Raw genomic sequence first — 19,684 nt, forward strand, 5'->3', positions numbered from 1 at the left:
CTCGGTTCATGTAGTGTTGAAGCCTAGTTTGAAGCATTTTCAGCATTACCTTGCTAGCATGTGAAATGAGTAAAATTGTAGGGTAGCTTGAACATTCTTTGGCATTGCCCTTCTTTGGGATTGGAAAGAAAATTGACCTTTTCCAGTCCTGTGGCCCCTACTGAGTTTTCCAAATTTGCTGGCGTATGCAGCACTTTAAGAGCATCATCTTTTAGGATTTGAAATAACTCAGCTGGAATTCCATCACCTCTTCTGGCTTTGTTTGTAATAAGGCTTCCTAAAGCCCAGTGACTTCACACTCTAGGATGTCTGTCTCTAGGTGAGTGACCACACCATCATGGTTATCCTGGTCATTAAGACTTTTTTTGTAAAGTTCTTCTGTGTATTCTTGCCACTTCTTAATCTCTTCTGCTTCTGTTAGGTCCATACTGTTTCTGTCCTTTACTTTGCCCATCTTTGCAAGAAATGTTCCCTTGGTGTCCCTAATTTTCTTGAGATATCTAGTCTTTCCCATTGCATTGTTTTCCTTTATTTCTTTGCATTGCTTGCTTAAGACTGAGTGACTAAACAGTAACGAAAGAGAATTAATTATGCCCTAAGTTAAGTAAGCTTATGATTCTGAATTTTGCTGGATATAGAATCATGTGCTATTAATTTTATGCTAGTGAACTCCTGTAAAAGGAAAATCAGCATAAAAAGTTATTGGAACTTCCCTGATGGTCCAGAGGTTAAGACATTGTGCTTCCACTGCAGGGGGCATGGATTTGATACCTGGTTGAGGAACTAAGATCCCCCATGCTATGCCTTGTAGCCAAAAAATAGGAAGAGAAAATTACTGGTTATGAGCTGTGTTAAAGATTTTGATCTTTATATTTGAACGATGAGAAGTCACTAATGTAGAGGCTAGAAGTGAATAGGTATACCATTATTTGTTTTTTTTTCTCGGCTGTGCCTCTTGGCTTATGGGATTTTACTTCTCCAGCCAGGGATCGAATCATGGGCCGATGCAGTGAGTACCAAATCCTAATTACTGGACTGCCAGGATATTCCCCGTTATGTGTATTTTGAAAAGATCACTCTGACTCTAATACAGAGTTTGGTGGACAGTGGTGGAGGCAGAAAGCCACGCAGGCTTTTGCAGTAGATGTTGTAGACAGAGGTGGTGGTGGTGTAAGCAGAGAGCTATTTAGGAAGCTTGCTCATAGATTTATTGCTGGAGGGAAGGAAGAAGGCGGTTCGTGATTTTGCTATCTGGATAGATAATCATGCTGTTCCCCAAAATAGGAAACTCTGGAAGATCATGTTTGGGGAGGAAATCCTGATCTTTAAGTGGAATTTGATCTTCTGTTGAGACATTCGAAACCCATACTGAGGAAGTCACTAGCAGAGAGTAACTTAAGCAATGGTTGGAATGAGGTCACTTAGGGAGGGTTACTGTAAGAAGAAAAGGGAGTTTAGGAATTCGCTTTGAGTAACTCTGATATTTCAAGAGAAGTTAGAAAAGGATGAGCCAGTGGGGAATATGGTGAGCATTGGTTATAGCTGCTGAGTAATCTTAACAAGATGTTCTTAAAAAAATCATATTGGATTCAACAACTTGGAGGTTACTGATGACCGTAGTAAAAGTCACCTGGGAGGAGTGTTGGGGCAGAAACACGTTCTGAACTAGATTGGGGGTGAGTGAGAGATGAAAAACAGATGGCAGTTATAAACAAGGAATTCAGCTCCTGGAAAGAGAGGAAATGGTGAGGTCAAATAAAGGGATAGGGATGTTACTGGTTTATGATTTAAAAAAACCCCTATTTAGGGACTTCCCTGGTGGTCCCTGGTGGGTTAAGATTCCAAGATTCCTTTGCAGGGGTTGTAGGTTTGATCCCTATTCAGGGAACTAAGATTTGCACATGCTGCCTGGAGCAGCCAAAAATATAAAAACAAACCCACCTTATTTATTGTGCAAATATATCGTGATAAATAGCACAAAAATATGGATCACTGAATTTTTACACATTGTAAATCTGTGGAGCCATAACTAAGGTAGAAAATAGAATGTTGCTACCTAATTGCCTAGTGATTCTGAATTTCATAGAATCGTTCAGTATATAGGCTTTTGTGTCTGGCTTCTTGTCTGTGAGGTTCATCCATATTATGGGATATGGTAGTAGGTCATTTTTTTCTGTGCTGAGTAGTGTTGTATTATACATTGGATCCGCGTACCACTGTGCTTGTCCTTTCTCCTCTTGATGGACTTTGGGTTGATTTCAGCTGTAATTACGTTGATTGCAGTAATATTGTGGTAGGTATTCTTGTCTCTTGGTGTATCTGTGCTGAGGCTTCTAATGAGTTTATACCTAGAGTGGAACTACTTGGTCAAAGGGCATGGAATCTTCAACCTGAGTATATATTGTCTGTTTTCCCAGGTGGTTATACTGATTTATATTTACTAGCACTAAATAAGCAGCCTCTTCACTCCATATCCTGCCAACTCTTGGTTTTGTCATTGTGGTTTTAATTAACACTTCCTTGATTACAAATGAGGTTGAGCCACTTTTCATGTTCACTGATGATTGATTTGAATATCCTATTTTTGAAGTGTTTTTTTTTTTATGTCTCCTGCCTATTTTTCTAATGACCTCCCTTTTTCATACTGATTTTTAATTTGTACATGACTTAGCAACTATATGTATGTATGTATGTGAATTAGACAAATCCTTGTGGGGTTATAATTGTCTCTTCTCGCAGGCCCTGGCTTGGCTTTTCACTCTCCCAGTCAGGGTGGCTCATGAGAAACAGAAATTCTCCATTTTAATGTAATAAATTTAATGTAGTAGAATTTGCCAGTTTTTTATACTAGGAATTTTTTGTGTCCTGTTGTGAGGTTTTTTCCCTGTACCATAATCATGAAAATACATTTCTACAGTGTTCCTCTAGTGTTTTGTTAATTTTAGCTTTGTCATTTATATTTAAAATTCACTAGCATTGATTTATTTGAAAAATTTTAAAAGATTGGAGATACTTTATCATGTTTAAATACTCACTGGGAGTATCCTGTATGTGGAAGGAATGGGAGATAACAGGAAAGGAAGGATTAGAAAAGGAGCCCTGAGAAGCTGAGTGAGAATGGGATCCAAAGCAGAGTGATTTACTTTATTTTTGTTTGTTTAGAAAAGTTCTATTCATCTTTTAAAACCCTAGGTCATTGAGGCTCTGTGAAGTCTCTCTTGGTACTCCAGCATCTCCCCCTGACGTTAGTCACCTCTGCCCTAGCACCTACATTTATTGTTGCCTTTTTCATGCTGTTTTAGAATCATCAACTTATACATCTGTCTCCCTCATCAGACTGGAGGTTCCTCACTTTAAACATTACTGGAGCGTAATTGCTTTGCAGTGTCGAGTTCGTTTCTGCTGTGTAACGCAGTGAATTATCGATATGTGACATGTATCCCCTCCCTCTTGAACCTCCCGCCCACACCCCCCTTCTCTCCACCAACCCACCCTTCTAGGTCATCACGGAGCACCCAGCTGAGCTCCCTGTGGTACACTGCAGTTTCCTCTAGCTATTTTACACATGGGCATGTATTTATGGGCTTCGCTTGTGGCTCAGCTGGTAAAGGATCCGCTTGCAATGCGGGAGACCTGGGTTCCATCCCGGGGTTGGAAAGATCCCCTGGAGAAGGGAAGGGCTACCTACTCCAGGATTCTCGCCTGGAGAATTCCACGGACTGTATATATATATAGTCTGTGGGGTCGCAAAGAGTCCTAATCTCCTAATTCATCCCACCTTCCCCTCCCCCCTCGAAGAGTGATTTACTTTAGACAAAAGGAAAGACAATTGTGTGTCATAGAGTGGAATGAGAAGAGAGTGAGTGGTACAGATGCACGTAGGTCTTTGGAAACAGAAAGTTTCTAGATTCCTTGTGCGGTATATGAGACACATTATCTGCTGAGTAAGGAGAGATTGGGTGGAGTCAGGGCTTGGAGAACACTTTAAGAAAGTCATTGAAATTATAAAAGAAGTTTCAGAAAATTGAGTACATTTGTTGTGCAGTTTTGAAGGCTCAGCTGAGGTTTGTGGAGATAATTTATAGTGGTGACAGTTGTGTCTCATTGTGTGATTTTTCTCTAGTGATTCTTGGTTGCCGTGGAGTATACTAGGGTGGTGGACTGGTTGGTTTCATCTAGGATTGAGGTTTTGCTGGTTGGGTGCTATGCAGAGATCTCACAAAGGGATAAGAGAATGTGGATGACTGGCAGAAGTTACTGAGATGACTGACCAAAGACCGCTAAGGTGGGAGGAGACTAGATATACAAGAGGGGCCCGAAGAGGAGGGAGAAGGCAGGGCGGGTTGGAGGTCCTAATGAAGTCAGAGAGTGAACCACAAAGCAAATAGTTGAGCACGCTTGCTGGAAGATAAGGTTGTGATCTGAGAAGAGAAGACTTGATTAGTGATGTTTTGAGGTGTAATAGTTTTGTTCAGTAAGGATATAGTGTATAATACTGATAACAAATGCTTAATATTCACTGATGTGAACTGGAAAACTTGATTAGAAAAGTACACATAATTCTTTTATTGTGGACCGTATGTCCAGTGTGTTCAGATGTATCAGGATTTACTATCCCCTGTAAGTAAAGGAACATAATTTTTCTTCCATTGCTAAATTTATACATATTAGAATTCTAGATGGTTACACATCATATTTGTATTTAGTTAATTTTGGTAAAATATTTTACTTTGATTTGCCTTTATAGGTGGTTGTGTTCTTGATATTGGTATTTCCTGGGTATCTAGTGAGAATTTGATTTTTATTTTAAAAAATTTTAAATTTTTTTAATGTAGCATGATTTTATGACAAGAGTGATCATATTGGCACAGTGCTTCTTGTGCCAACTTACACAAGCCCTCTAGCTCTTTGCAGAGACCTTTACTTCATCTTTTTTTGGCCCTACCTTGTGGCACGTGGGATCTTGCTTGGTTCCCTGACCGGGGATCCAACCCACGCCCCCTGCATTGAGAGCACAGAATCATAACCACCGGACCTCCAGGGAAGTTCCCCCGCTCCTCCCCGTCTTGCATCTTGCTCTCCTCATCCTCTGCCTGTAGATTCTCAGAGTGTCCAGATACCGCCTGTGAGCCCGCACAGCTTACGCTGACTGCCTCTGCTGGGCTGCCCTGCTGTCCTGCACCCCCGCTGGTGTTTCCCCCGGTGCTTCTGTCACCGGCAGGTTCTGTGGTCTGCTTTTCATGAGTGGCGGAGTGATACTTGGTACTGGTGCCCACCTGAGAGAGTCTGATTTTTAAAACCTACTCGTGCTGATAATTATAGGTACTGTTCCCTGGTGGCTCAGTGGTAAAGAATCCGCCTGCCCTTACAGGAGACGCTGCTTCTGTCTCTGATCCAGGAAGATCCCCTGGAGAAGGAAATGGCAGTCCATGCCAGTATTCCTGCCTGGAAAATCCGGAGGATCCTGGCTGGCTACACAATAGTCCATGGGGTCACAAAAGAGTCAGAAACGACTTAGCAACAAAACAACAATGACAAACAAAAAAAACCTGCTAGCTTTGTGATTTCAGCTTTCTGTTCACTTTCCTTTAAATGTTTTCCAAAACTTCTCAATTTTTAAAGAAGGTATTTATTTGGTTGGGTCAGATCTTAGTTGTGGCAGCCGGGACCTTCCTTGCGTCCTGTGGGGCCTTTCATTGCGTCGGTCTCTCTAGTTGTGGTGCTTGGGCTTAGTAGTTGTGCTGCTCAGGCTTGGTTGCCCCACAGCATGTGGGATCTTAGGTCCCTGACCAGGGATTGAACCCATGTCTCTTGCATTGCAGGGCAAATTGTTAACCACTGGACCACCAGGGAAGTCCCGAAACTTCTGAACTTTTTATTGAAAAATAATTGAAGCAATCGTTATGCCAATAGCATTAAAGGAGAGTCGTTGTTTTTGTTGATTGACATTGTGTCTTTTAAATTTCCTCTTCTGTTATTTAATTCTAATGCAGATACATCAAGAAATCTGGAATTTCAAGAAATTCATAGCACAGGGAATGAGCCGCCTTTGCTGATTATGATTGGCTACAGTGATGGAATGCAGGTCTGGAGCATCCCTGTAAGTATGAAGATGCCGACTCCCTGAAATATAAACCTTTGCAGCATGCTAGCTGGTGGCCATATTTTCTCTAAGGACTCCTCCATTTATTTTGCAAGCAGTTGCTCAGAGACTGCTTTGTGTGGAACCCCATAGGAGGCCCAAAGAGTAAAGGGCAAGTGGGAACCGAACCATGTGGTAAATGGTTTGTAAAGTAGCCAGCAATTGTGGGGATCACTTTACATGGAAGATTCACTTCTCATCATGGTAATCCTACGAAGTAGGTATTATTATTCCCTTTTCCTGCAATTTTGACAAAAGAGTAGAGTCTAACCCCTGGACAAGGAAATGGCAACTCACTCCAGTATTCTTGCCTGGAAAATCCCTTGGACAGAGGAGCGTGGCAGGCTACAGTCCATGGGGTCGCAGAGTTAGACACGACTTAATGACTAAACAACAATAAAGAAACTTATAGAAAGCTTAGAAAAAAATTAGTGATTATTAAAAAAAAAAGGTTTTGAGTCAGTTAAAACATCCACATGGTACAAAATTCAAGAGGCCTAAGTGGATAACAACTCCCTACCTCTGTTGTCCTCAGTTCCCCTTATCTTGAGTAGTTTCTAGTTTCCTGGGATTTCTAGTTTCTTATGTATCCTGATTTTTTAGGTAAATAAGAACATATATATTTCTCACGCCCTGCCCTTCCTTAACAGAAGGGAACATACTATATAGCTGCCTGTACTTTGCTATTTTTTACTTATGAATTAGTATTCCAAGAGCTTCTCTATGGGATATATAACCATATATAATTCTCTTATTTGGACTTTCCTTAATTTATATAACTTGTTTCCAATTATTGGAAACACTTGAGTGCACCCTCCCCTCACCTTTTCTGATACTAGAAACACTGATATAATACATGAGCTTGAACCAAGGTCATTTTGTGTCTGTGTATCTGTTTAGGATAAAAAACAGTTTTGATAAATGTTTTAAATTGCCTAATACTGGTCCCAGTTTCCATCTTCAGCCCTACATGTGCTTCTCTGGGATGACCAAAAGTAAATGTACTAGAAGAGGAAGAAGCTTGGTGGGATCGCAGCTCAGTGAAGTGTAGTTGGGACTACATACTTTGGCTTATACTTAGCTATATTCTGGTGTTTGGCATGGCCTAGATAGCATGTCTTTCCTGTAGATTGGGGTGGAAGGCCTAGTTGGCCGGTGGAACATCTATTGTGTAGTTTTTTTTTTTGTTTGTTTTTGTTTTTTGCAGTTGGAGACCTGGGGCCAATATCTGTGCCTTTAATAAATGCATTTACTACATTGTTTGAAGCCTGTTTTGCATGGGTGGTTCAACTAGAATTTTTTTCTCTCCTCTTTCTGGTTCTTTTGGGTATTATGGTTACTTCCTAAAAGATTTATAAGCAAATATATATTGCCTCAAATTTAATGAAATGCCTGATGTTCTTGAGTACAGAATTTGGCTTAAGGATTAAAAATTTTATTTTTTATTGATTGAGTGATTGGAGTATAGTTGCTTTATAATGCTGTGTTAGTGTCTACTGTACAGCAAAGTGAACCAACCATATGCATATAAATGTATGTGTATCTTCTTTCTTGGATTCCCTTCCCATTTAGGTCACCACCATTTTGATTCTTTACACTGTTTGTTGACAGACTTGAAGGCAAAGAGGAAGCTAGAGCTTTAACAGGGTTGGGCCTTGTGGGATTAGGGGTGTTGACCAGATTGAGCACATTCCTTTGGTGGTACTCAGGCTGCCCACTTGCTTTGGTTATAATTAGAGGTATCGCTGTTAATAGTTGACTTACGTCTAGGTCTAGCTCTGAGTAACTTAAAGGTCTTCTGAGTAATTTTAATTACTTCTTTAAAGTAATTCTTATGCCCAGATTGTATTTTGAGAGAACTGAATAATCTTTTCTTCGTGGAATTTTCATTGACTGTCAGTTGTTTACCATTGTAGTAGTATAGCCCCCATGAGGACTGGTTCAAGAATTAGGAGGCAGTTTGGAAAAATAAGCTCCTTCTGTTGCACTGATGGAGCTCTTCCTGTGTTCAGAGAGCTTTATATACACATTGTCTCATGTGTTGTATACTGTGAGGGAGAAGTTATCCTATTTTATAGGCGGTAAGGTCACACTACTTATAAGAGGAGGAACCGGAATGCAAACCCAGTTCTGCCTGACTTCACATTCAAAGCCCACTGTCTAAGGGCTCTATTTCCTCCCTGCGGTAGCAGAAGATACGCCATGCAAGTGGGGTGGCAGCTTAGTGCAGTTTTCAGTGTAAAAGGTTAGATGTGTCTTCACATATTCATCCGTAGAGACTAGTGTGAGTTACCTGTTACTCTAACTAACCCTTCTGAAACTTGTTTATCACTAGTTAGCCATTCAGGAATCATTTAAGTGTTACCGTGTGCTAGACCGAGGAGCTTATGTCAGTCAGTCTAGAAATAAACCTGCTTCTAAGGAACCTTTGCAGACTGTAAATCGTATTTGCTTTTGAGTTAAGTGAGGGTGGGCAGAAAGTCAATCTTTGCTGAATTTCAGCTCGGTTTTTGCTTCAAGTTTGTGCCCAAGGTTGATTTTATATAATTGTCCCACTTCTGAGTCTCAGGTTAAGAAAGTAAACATCCTGGCTAAACATTAAAAAGAATTGTTGATGAAGTTTGTTGTTGTTGTTCATCCACTAAGTCATGTCTGACTCTTTGCGATCCCATGGACTGTAGCAAGCCAGGCTCTTCTGTCCAGTGCTGTCTCCCAGAGTTTGCCCAAATTCATGTCCACTGAGTTAGTGGATGCTTTCTAACCCTTCTCTTCCTCTGACGTTCTCTTCTCCTTGCCTTCAATCTTTCCCAGCATTAGGATCTTTTCCAGTGAATTGGCTCTTTGCAACAGGTGGCCAAAGTATTGGAGCTTCATCTTCAGCAACAGTCCTACCAATGAATATTCAGGGTTGATTTCCTTTAGAATTGACTGGTTTGATCTCCTCTCAGTCCAAGGGGCTCTCAAGAGTCTTTTCTCCAGCACCACAATTCAAAAACATCAATTCAAATCAGCCTTTTTAATGAAATGCACAAATGCACTTGAGGCTTAGATGATATCTCAGAATCTAGCTAAGGCGAGTTAGCTCAAAACTGTGCAGAAGGAGCATCTCTACTGCCCAGTTCCTGCGACTTTGCCTGTGAGATGCCTGCAGGAAACAGCAGTATTCAGAGCTTTCCCAAGCTGTCAGGCGCCTTCGTCAACACGTTTGATGTAACGTGAGAAAGAATGATTATTTATGTTGCTCTTCTGGATAAATAGGTCCCTTTCCTACTCATGCCTAGCAATGTCATTACCTCTTTTTCATAATGTGAATATTGGTGCTCTTGCTTAAAATTCCTTTTTAAAAAATTTATTTTATTTTACTTTTGGCCATGGCGTGTGGCTTGTGGGATCTTAGTTCCCCAATCAGGGTTTGAATGTGGGCCCTTGGCAGTGAGAGTGCAGAGTTCTAACCACTGGACTGCCAGGGAATTCCTTTAAAATTCTTTTTAAAATTTTTGTTATTATTTAAAATTTTTAAAAAATTTATACTTTTTATTTGAAGGGTAATTGCTTTACAGAATTGTTATTTTCTGTCAAACGTTGATGTGAATCAGTCACAGGGATGCATATGTTCCCTCCCTCCCTTCTCACCCCTCTAGGTGGTCACAGAGCCCCTGTTTGAGTTCCCTGAGTCACACAGAAAGTTCCCATTAGCTGTCTGTTTTACACATGGCAGTGTAAATTAATTAAAAAATCAGCAGTACACGGACTAAAGACCCAATAGGTTTATGGGATTTGTATGAGAAGAACAGTAGTTCTGTACTTCCCCTTTAACTCCCATAATTCTTTTAGCTCTTGTTATCTTAGTTATTTATTTCAGTTATTTTAAAATATCTTGCTTGCATTCTTGATATATGTATATATATTCTTGATATATATATATATATATATTTTTTTTTTTTTTTTTTTTTTTCAGCCAGTCTTACACATAGATTGACTGGGTACCCTGAAGTATGAGAACTTAAAAAGTGTTCATTTATTCAACACAAGTCTGTAATAAAGTACGTATTTTGAGCAAAATAGAGTCTTTTCTCTAATGGAGCTAGTAGAAGAACTGGATTTAAATAAAAATAAATGAAGACAAATTGTAATATGAAGAAAAAAGAGATTATAATAAGGAAGTGGAACGGAAGTAATTAAATTTAGCCACAGTATGATTGGAACAGCAAATAGTAAAGTCAGAGGTTCTGAGGTGGAAATGTTCTTTTCTCTATAGTTGGACATTGACTGAGATTTCTTAAGTTTTTTTTCTTCTTAAGAATATTGAGATAAATATCTTTATGATCATGTAATTTAGAGAGATCAATAAAAGGTATACTAAGGCTCTTGGTAGATTTGCCAAATTGCATTCTTATAAAGCCATGCCATTTATACTTGCCTCGTTCATTCATTAATTCATTCACCCAGCAAAGATTTATTGATTGTCTTTTATATGCCAGACCTTGTTCAAGGTGCTGGGAAAACAACAATGAGCTAAAGAAAACCATTGTTCTTACAGAATTTCTATTCTAGGTAGGTGGGTTGAAGAGTGGGGAAGATGATATTAAAGCATGTACCATGCGTTCATAATAGATAAACACATACCAAGTGTTATAGTGGGGTGGTTGATGTTGTGGGTTGATGTATTATGTAAGGTAGTCTTGGAAAGCCTCTCTCAGTGACTTACAGAGCAGAAATGTGGAGGAGTAAGTCTTATGGGCCTTTGAGGAAGGGGCATTTAAAGGCAGTACTCTCTCATATACGTTTCTGTTTTCTATATTTAAAAATAGGGAGACACTTTGGTGGAGCTTGGTGAGCAGGTGAAAAATGCTGGGTGTCTTAGAGGTGTTCTGGGCGACAGTTTTGCAAGGTACAACTTACAAAATGAGCTTTGTACCATTGTATGAATTTTGAATATAGAGCAATGTTGAACCAATTTTATGGAAAATATATATACTCACCACCTCGATTATACCATGAAAGTTTTTACTATATTTGCTTTATTTTGTCTCTACCTATAGATCTTATTGGGTGCATTTCAAAGTAAATTGCAAAATCAGCATAGTTTCCCCTAACTACTTTTGCATGGCTTATCATTAACTAAAGTTGAATATTTGATTAGTTTTTAATGTAAAATTTACCCACAGTTAAATATACAAATCTTAATATGTAAACTTCCTGAGCTTTGATAAGTACATGGCAGCCCAAATCTGTGTCAAGATAAGATCATGATTATCATTCAAGAAATTTCCCTCATGGCTACTCTCAATTTTTCCTCCATCCCATTTGTGAAACAGCCACTATTGTTATCTTATTTTCCACTGTAGATTAGTTTTGCCTGTTTCAGTTATGGCACTCAGATTTAGTTGCTCTGTGGCATGTGGAATCCTCCCATACCAGGAATCAAACCCATGTCCCTTGTATTCACAGATGAATTCCTATCCACTGCACCACCATGGAAGTCCTCTCATCCTCTTTTGAAGTGCTTAATATTTTAAACAGATCTTGAAAATGTTTTTGTTACAGTACCTAAAAGATGAGAATTGTATGAAACAGTGTATTTGAGGTTCAATAAGTTAAGGCTTATTAGGGAAAACCCCTAGACCATTCAGGTATGACCTAAATCAAATCCCTTATGATTATACAGTGGAAGTGACAAATAGATTCAAGGGATTAGATCTGATAGAGTGCCTGAAGAACTGTGGACGAAGGTTCGTAACATTGTAGAAGGCAGTGATCAAAACCATCCCCAAGAAGAAGAAATGCAGAAAATCAAATGGTGGTCTGAGGAGTCCTTAAAAGTAGCTGAGAAAAGAAGAGAAGTGAAAGGCAAAGGAGAAAAGGAAAGATATCTCCATCTGAATGCAGAGTTCCAAAGAATAGCAAGGAGAGATAAGAAAACCTTCCTAAGTGATCATTGCAAACACACAGAGGAAAACAACAGACTGGGATAGACTAGAGATCTCTTCAAGAAAATTAGAGATACCAAGGGATCATTTCATGCAGAGATGGGCACAATAAAGGACAGAAACAGTATGAACCTAACAGAAGCAGAAGATATTAAGAAAAGGTGGCAAGAATACACAGAAGAACTGTACAAAAAAGATCTTCATGACCAAGATAACCACAATGGTGTGATCACTCACCTAGAGCCAGACATCCTGGAATGTGAAGTCAAGTGGGCCTTAGGAAGGATCACTATGAACAAAGCTAGTGGAGGTGATGGAATTCCAGTTGAGCTATTTCAAATCCTGAAAGATGATGCTGTGAAAGTGCTGCACTCAATATGACAGCAAATTTGGAAAACTCAGCAGCGGCCACAGGACTGGAAAAGATCAGTTTTCATTCCAATCCTAAAGAAAGGCAATGCCAAAGAATGTTTAAGCTACTGCACAGTTGCACTTGTCTCACATGCTAGGAGAGTAATGCTCAAAATTCTCCAAGCGAGGCTTCAGCAGTGTGTGAACCGAGAACTTCCAGATGTTCAAGCTGGATTTAGAAAAGGCAAAACCACCAGAGATCAAATTGCCAACATCCGCTGGATCATCAAAATAGCAAGAGAATTCCAGAAAAACATCTGCTTTATTGGCTATGCCAAAGCCTTTGACTGTGTGGATCACAATAAACTGTGCAAAATTGTTAACGAGATGGGAATACCAGACCACCTTACCTGCCTCCTGAAAAATCTGTATGCAGGTCAAGAAGCAACAGTTAGGACTGGACATGGGACAACAGACTGGTTCAAAATTGGGAAAGGAATACATCAAGGCTGTATATTGTCACCCTGCTTATTTAACTCATGTGCAGAGTATATGAAGAGCTAACACCTATCTTACTCAAACTCTTCCAGAAAATTGCAGAAGAAGGTAAACTTCCAAACTCATTCTATGAGGCCACCATCACCCTAATTCCAAAACCAGACAAAGATGCCACAAAAAAAGAAAACTACAGGCCAATATCACTGATGAACATAGATGCAAAAATCCTTAACAAAATTCTAGCAAACAGAATCCAACAACATATTAAAAAAATCATACACCATGACCAAGTGGGCTTTATCCCAGGAATGCAAGGATTCTTTAATATCCGCAAATCAATCAACGTAATACACCACATTAACAAATTGAAAGATAAAAACCATATGATTATCTCAATAGATGCAGAGAAAGCCTTTGACAAAATTCAACACTCATTTATGATTAAAACTCTCCAGAAAGCAGGAATAGAAGGAACATACCTCAACATAATAAAAGCTATATATGACAAACCCACAGCAAGCATCACCGTCAATGGTGAAAAATTGAAAGCATTTCCTCTGAAATCAGGAACAAGACAAGGATGCCCACTCTCACCACTACTATTCAACATAGTGTTGGAAGTTTTGGCCACAGCAATCAGAGCAGAAAAAGACATAAAAGGAATCCATATAGGAAAAGAAGAAGTGAAACTCTCGCTGTTTGCAGATGACATGATCCTCTACATAGAAAACCCTAAAGACTCTTCCAGAAAATTATTAGAGCTAATCAATGAATATAGTAAAGTTGCAGGATATAAAATTAACACACAGAAATCCCTTGTATTCCTATACACTAACAATGAAAAAACAGAAAGAGGAATTAAGGAAACAATACCATTCACCATTGCAACAAAAAGAATAAAATACTTAGGAGTATATCTACCTAAAGAAACAAAAGACCTATACATAGAAAACTATAAAACACTGATGAAAGAAATCAAAGAGGACACAAACAGATGGAGAAACATACCGTGCTCATGGATTGGAAGAATCAATATTATCAAAATGGCTATTCTACCCAAAGCAATCTATAGATTCAATGCAATCCCTATCAAGTTACCAACGGTATTTTTCACAGAACTAGAACAAATAATTTCACAATTTGTATGGAAATACAAAAAACCTCGAATAGCCAAAGTAATCTTGAGAAAGAAGAATGGAACTGGAGGAATCAACCTGCCTGACTTCAGACTCTACTACAAAGCCACAGTCATCAAGACAGTATGGTACTGGCACAAAGACAGAAATATAGATCAATGGAATAGAATAGAAAGCCATATCATGGGAAATGCTGGACTGAATGAAGCACAAGCTGGAATCGAGATTGTGGGGAGGAATAACAATAACTTCAGATATGCAGGTGACACCACCCTTATGGCAGAAAGTGAAGAGGAACTAAAGCATCTTTTGATGAAAAGGAAGGAGGAGAGTGGAAAAGCTGGCTTAAAATTCAACATTCAGAAAACTAAGATCATGGTATCTGGTCCCATCACTTCATGGCAAATAGATGGGGAACGGTGACAGACTTTATTTTCTTGGGCTCCAAAATCACTGCAGATGGTTACTGAAGCCATGAAATTAAAATATGTTTGCTCTTTGGAAGAAAAGCTGTGGGGGGAAAAAAAAAAAGCTATGACCAGCCTGGACAGCATATTAAAAAGCAGAGACTTGACTTTACCAACAAAGGTCTGTCTAGTCAAAGCTATGGTTTTCCCACTAAACATGTTTGGATGTGAGAGTTGGGCCATAAAGAAAGCTGAATGCTGAAGAATTGATGCTTTTGACCTGTGGTGTTGAGAAGACTTTTGAGTCCCTTGGACTGCAAGGAGATCCAGCCAGTCCATCCTAAAGGAAATCAGTCCTGCATATTCATTGGAAGGACTGATCCTGAAGCTGAAACTCCAGTACTTTCGCCACCTGATGGGAAGAGCTGACTCATTGGAAAAGACCCTGATCCTGGGAAAGACTGAAGGCAGCAGGAGAAGGGGACAACAGAGGATGAGACGCTTGAATGGCATCACTGACTCGATAGACATGAGTTTGAGCAAGCTCTGGGAGTTGGTGATGGACAGGGAAGCATGGCGTGCTGCAGTTCACAGGGTCGCAAAAAGTTGGACACGACTGAGCGACTGAACTGAAGTTAAAATTCGGAGTTTTGTTGGATGTGCTGCAAAGAAGCAACGCTAGGTGTCGCTAACACATTGAGCTAAGAAAAGTCCAGGCGTTCTCTTGAAAGAAAATATTTTCCCTAAAGCTTTTAGTGTGGCTTTTACACTTTTTGTCTTGCCTTTACACTGAAAACTTCAGAGAAAACCTGCAAGGACATATTTGAGGTGAATACCAATTAGCTTATTATTTGTTAGAAGATGGGTGCCAACTTTGCCATGTCAAGATTGCTAGCCAGGAAACAATTTTTATGGGTTTCATTTGGGAACAATATAAAGTCAGTGATTTGGGTAACTGGCAAGCAGAGAAAGCTTGAATATGGACCCAAATAAAAAAAATTACCTTTGTTGAGAGTAGAGCCTTATTTTGTTTGGTTCAGTCTCTTATTACTGGAAAGAGAAGTAATGGATGGCTGTTTAGTCACTTGGCAATGGACGATCTTCGGGTGTCACAGAGTGAATAAAAGCAGAAATGAAGAATAATATTGAAATAACTTGTGGAATTTTGCCAGACTCCTGTGTCCATGGGATTTCCCAGGCAAGAATACTGGAGTGGGTTGCTCTTTCCTACTCCAGGGGATCTTCCCGATCCAGGCGTTGAACCCAGGTCTCCTGCATTGCAGGCAGATTCTTCACCATCTGAGCCACCAGGGAAGCCTTAATAAAAGCAGAAATGAAGAATAATATTGAAGTAGCTTGTGGAATTCATTAAGATTAGTAGAGGAAAATATTTTCTGTGGAGTATGTTTCCTAAGATATTACTTTAAACAAGTCTGTATCTAAAGTTTAGTCTTGCCAGTGTTTAAATAGTGGCTTTCTGTGACTTTTGTTGATTTGAAAAATGAGTTCGAAATTTATTATTGTAAATTGGAATCTCTTGTCTGAAATATTTTTGATATTTTTCCACTCCAAGATGGAAGATCTTCTTTGGACACAAGCTGACCAGTGAGGGTGTGGAAGGCAGCTGTTTTTCTTACGCATCTCACTGAGTGTGTTAAATACCGTAAAGTGCACACATCGTCAGTGAGCAGACTGAGTTTTTGATGTGTGTGTATAACTCTCTGGGCACTGCTCAGATTAAGACACAGGCCATTTCCAGAGACTCGGGAGTCCTTCATGCCACCTGCCTGTCAATACTGCCCTCCTTGTACCTCCGAGTAACCGCTATTCTGACTTCTATCACCAGAGATTAGTGTTTTCTATTCTTGAACTTAAAAAAAGCAGGGCGTGTGTGGGGGGGTGGTCAGAGATAATCCAGTCTATTCTTTTGTGTCTGGCTTCTTTCTCTCAACAGTGTGACTATGAGATTCTTTCATGTTATTAAATGTAGCAGTGATTTGTTCTTAATTTTGCTGTATACTATTTTTAGTGTCCAACTCTTTGCAACCCCATGGAAAGGCACTTCTGTCCATTGAATTCTCCAGACAAGATTACTGGATTGGGTTGCTATTCCCTTCTCCAGGGGATCTTCCTGACCCAAAGGTCGAACCTGAATCTCCTGCATTGCAGGCAGATTCTTTACCATCTGAGCCACCAAGGAAGCCCTTCCATTATACAACTGATTAACATTTTTTGGTTCCACTTTTTGAATATTATGGATAAAGCTACTCTGGTGTTCTTGTGTTTGTTCCTTGGTGGATATATGCTGCATCCATTTCTCTGGAATGTAGACCTGGGAGTGGATTTGCTGTGTCAAAGTGAAGGTGTACATTTAACATCAGTAGATATTGCCAATCAGTTTTCCGACGTGGTATATTGCCAATCAGTTTTCCGACGTGGTTTTACCTGTAGGTACTCCCACCGGCAATTTACGAAAGTTTCACATGCTGCACATTCTCATTCGCTCTTGGTATTGTCAGTCTTTCTAACTTTAACCATTCCTGTGTATATGGGTTGGTATCTTATTGTGATTTTAAAGATGCTTTTATTTTGCAATAATTTAACTTTCAGAAAATTTTGTACTAGTATAAGGGACTCCTGTTACTCATTACCCAGATTTACCAGTGAAGGATATTTTACTTTTTCTTTATCATTCTCTCAATTTTTTCTGTGTGTGCAGATTTTTTTCTGAACCATTTATCAGTAGGAGAATTTATGCCCCTCTTCCGTAAATAATTCTGTATATATTTTCTGGAAACAAGCACATTATCTTTTATAACCATAGCACTGTTATCAAAACCACCACCTTTAAATTTGATACAGATAATAATCCGGTCCCTTTTCTGATTTCATCATTTATCCTGTTAGTCTTCCTTATAGGTTTTCTTATATTTTCACTTTCTTAATGTTGTCTTTTGATGAAGGAAATCCAGATCAAATTTTAAGTGGTTTACTGTATTCTTAATGCTTTTTGTATCCTTGTTTATTCTTAGGCTGTGAAAATATTGTTATGTTTTCTGCTAGAAGATTGCTATTATTGTTAGATTATAATCCTTTTGAAATTTTTGGTATATAGTTTGACACAGGGATCAAGGCTGTTTTGAATTGAAAAAAATAAAAAATGTTATTGATTTAGCACCATTCCTGAAAGGACTGACTTCCCAGTTGGCTCAGTGGTAAAGAGTTCACCTGCCAATGCAGGAGACTCAGGAGACATGGGTTCAGTTCCTGGGTTGGGAAGATCCCCTGGAGGAGGAAAGGGCAACCCACTGCAGTGTTCTTGCTTGGAAAATCCTATGGACAGAGGAGCCTGGTGGGCTACAGTCATTGAGGTCACAAAGAGTTGGACATGACTGAGCACGCATGAACTCAGCACTCCTGAAAGGACCATTCTTTGCCCACCAAATATGAGTACGTAATTTTGACCATGTCTGTGTTTTTGCTTTTTTTTTTTAAGTCTATTTTCAAATTGATTTTAAGAACCTTCGAATTTTGAAAAAATTATAGACTCATGGGAAATTGCAGAATATTAGAGTCCTGGGTGCATTTCCCTCAATTTCTCCCAGAGGTGACATATAAATTATAGTACCATATCAAAACCAGGAAATAAACATTTACAATGATTTAAAATTTTTTTTTTATTGTTTGTCTTTTCCAGTTTTATTTAGATATAATTGACCTACTACATTGATCTTTAACACCATGGATTATGGTCATTTTGCCTGTCTTGAACTTTATGTTGATGGATTCATAGTATGTGAACTCAATCAGATTTTCATCTACAGACACAGTGACTAATCTTGAGACTTAAGTCCCTTTTTTTTTTTTTTTTCAGTTTCCCATATTTGAATATTCTTCACCTTGGCCTGGGGATTATTTGCGGCTAGACAGAGTGCATTGATCTCACGGTTTTCTCTTATGCCTTTGCTTTTAATCTTCTCCCTTTCCTTTTTTAAAATTCATTTAAGTAGATTTATTATTGTATTTATTTATTTATGATCGTTCTGGGTCTTTGTTGGTATGCGGACTTTTCTCTAGTTGCAGCAACTGAGGCTGCTCTCTAGTTGCGGTGCGTGGGCTCAGAAGTTGGGGCTCTGGGGCTCTGGAGCGCAGGCTCAGGATCAGGGATTGAACCTGTGTCTCCTGCATTGGCAGATGGATTCTTTACCACTGTCTTCTTTCTTTATGTGTATGTTTCTGGTTTAAAAAGTACTGGTCATCTTGATGTGAACTATCAGAAGTGATAACAATTAATAAATGATTGTTTTAAAAGGCTGATACTTTTTAAAATAAGAAATTAATTAAAATGATAACACATAAAAGTATGCAAATACAAGTTATATATATTTGTGACTCATTCTTGCCATTATTGGCATCTTGGAGCAGGTGACTCTTTCTTATGGGAGATTGTTCTCTACATTGTAGCATACATAGTCACATCTGTGGCCTCTGTCTACTAAATGCCCAAACCAGCTCCCTTAATTATGACATTAAAAATGTCTCCAGTCATTGTCAAATGTCCTCTGGTTGAGAACCACAACTTCAGAGAAAATTTTGGTCAAAACTACTGGCTTAGGTACATATAATTTGATGGGAAAAGTTGTTGAGTGTAGTTAAGAATACGAAAGATTTATTGTACATGTATACGTGTACACACACACACACTTTAGTGAGAATTGCTTTAAAATGGAACTGAAATATCTGTATTTTTAAATACTAAAATTATTAAAGTGCTATCTATTATATGCCTGTTCTTTCCCTTAATATTCATTCAGGTTGATTGGTAGTAATCAACTGTGTTCTCATTTTTTTTTGGATGGGAAGGGTGAGATAATAGAAAATAATAGGTTTCTGGGGACTTTCTTATTGGCTGTACCAGGCGGCATGTGGGATCTGGTTCCCTGACAGGGACCAAACACGCACCCCACGCAGTGGAAGCATGTTGTCTCAACCACCAGACCACCAGAGAATTCCCCTCTGGGGGCTTTAAAAAGGAAGTGACGTAGTATTTATATCTTTAAAATTTTATTCATAATCAGTTTAATGTTTGAATTTTGAACATAGGCCCGAAGGAATGAAGTGAAGAGTTTCTGATTTTATAATTTTTAATTCAGTTTTCCTGTGTGTTTCTGTATTTTCTGGAAATCTTGGTTTTACATTAGCAGTTGGGAAAATTCTTTT

General features: G+C 39.0%; 1 protein-coding gene across 6 annotated transcripts in view; it reads left to right on the plus strand.

Moving 5' to 3' along the window:
* BCAS3 (BCAS3 microtubule associated cell migration factor) overlaps nucleotides 1–19,684 on the plus strand; it is a 576,922-nt gene that overhangs the window by 22,090 nt on the left and 535,148 nt on the right. For all 6 annotated transcript variants that reach the window (XM_065910780.1, XM_065910783.1, XM_065910782.1 and 3 more), the window contains exon 5: nucleotides 5,994–6,100. In XM_065910780.1, coding sequence (XP_065766852.1) covers nucleotides 5,994–6,100 — 107 coding nt within the window. The remainder of the gene's footprint in view (nucleotides 1–5,993; nucleotides 6,101–19,684) is intronic.

This window comes from Muntiacus reevesi, chromosome 18 (assembly GCF_963930625.1).
Source record: "Muntiacus reevesi chromosome 18, mMunRee1.1, whole genome shotgun sequence".
NCBI lineage: Eukaryota > Metazoa > Chordata > Mammalia > Artiodactyla > Cervidae > Muntiacus > Muntiacus reevesi.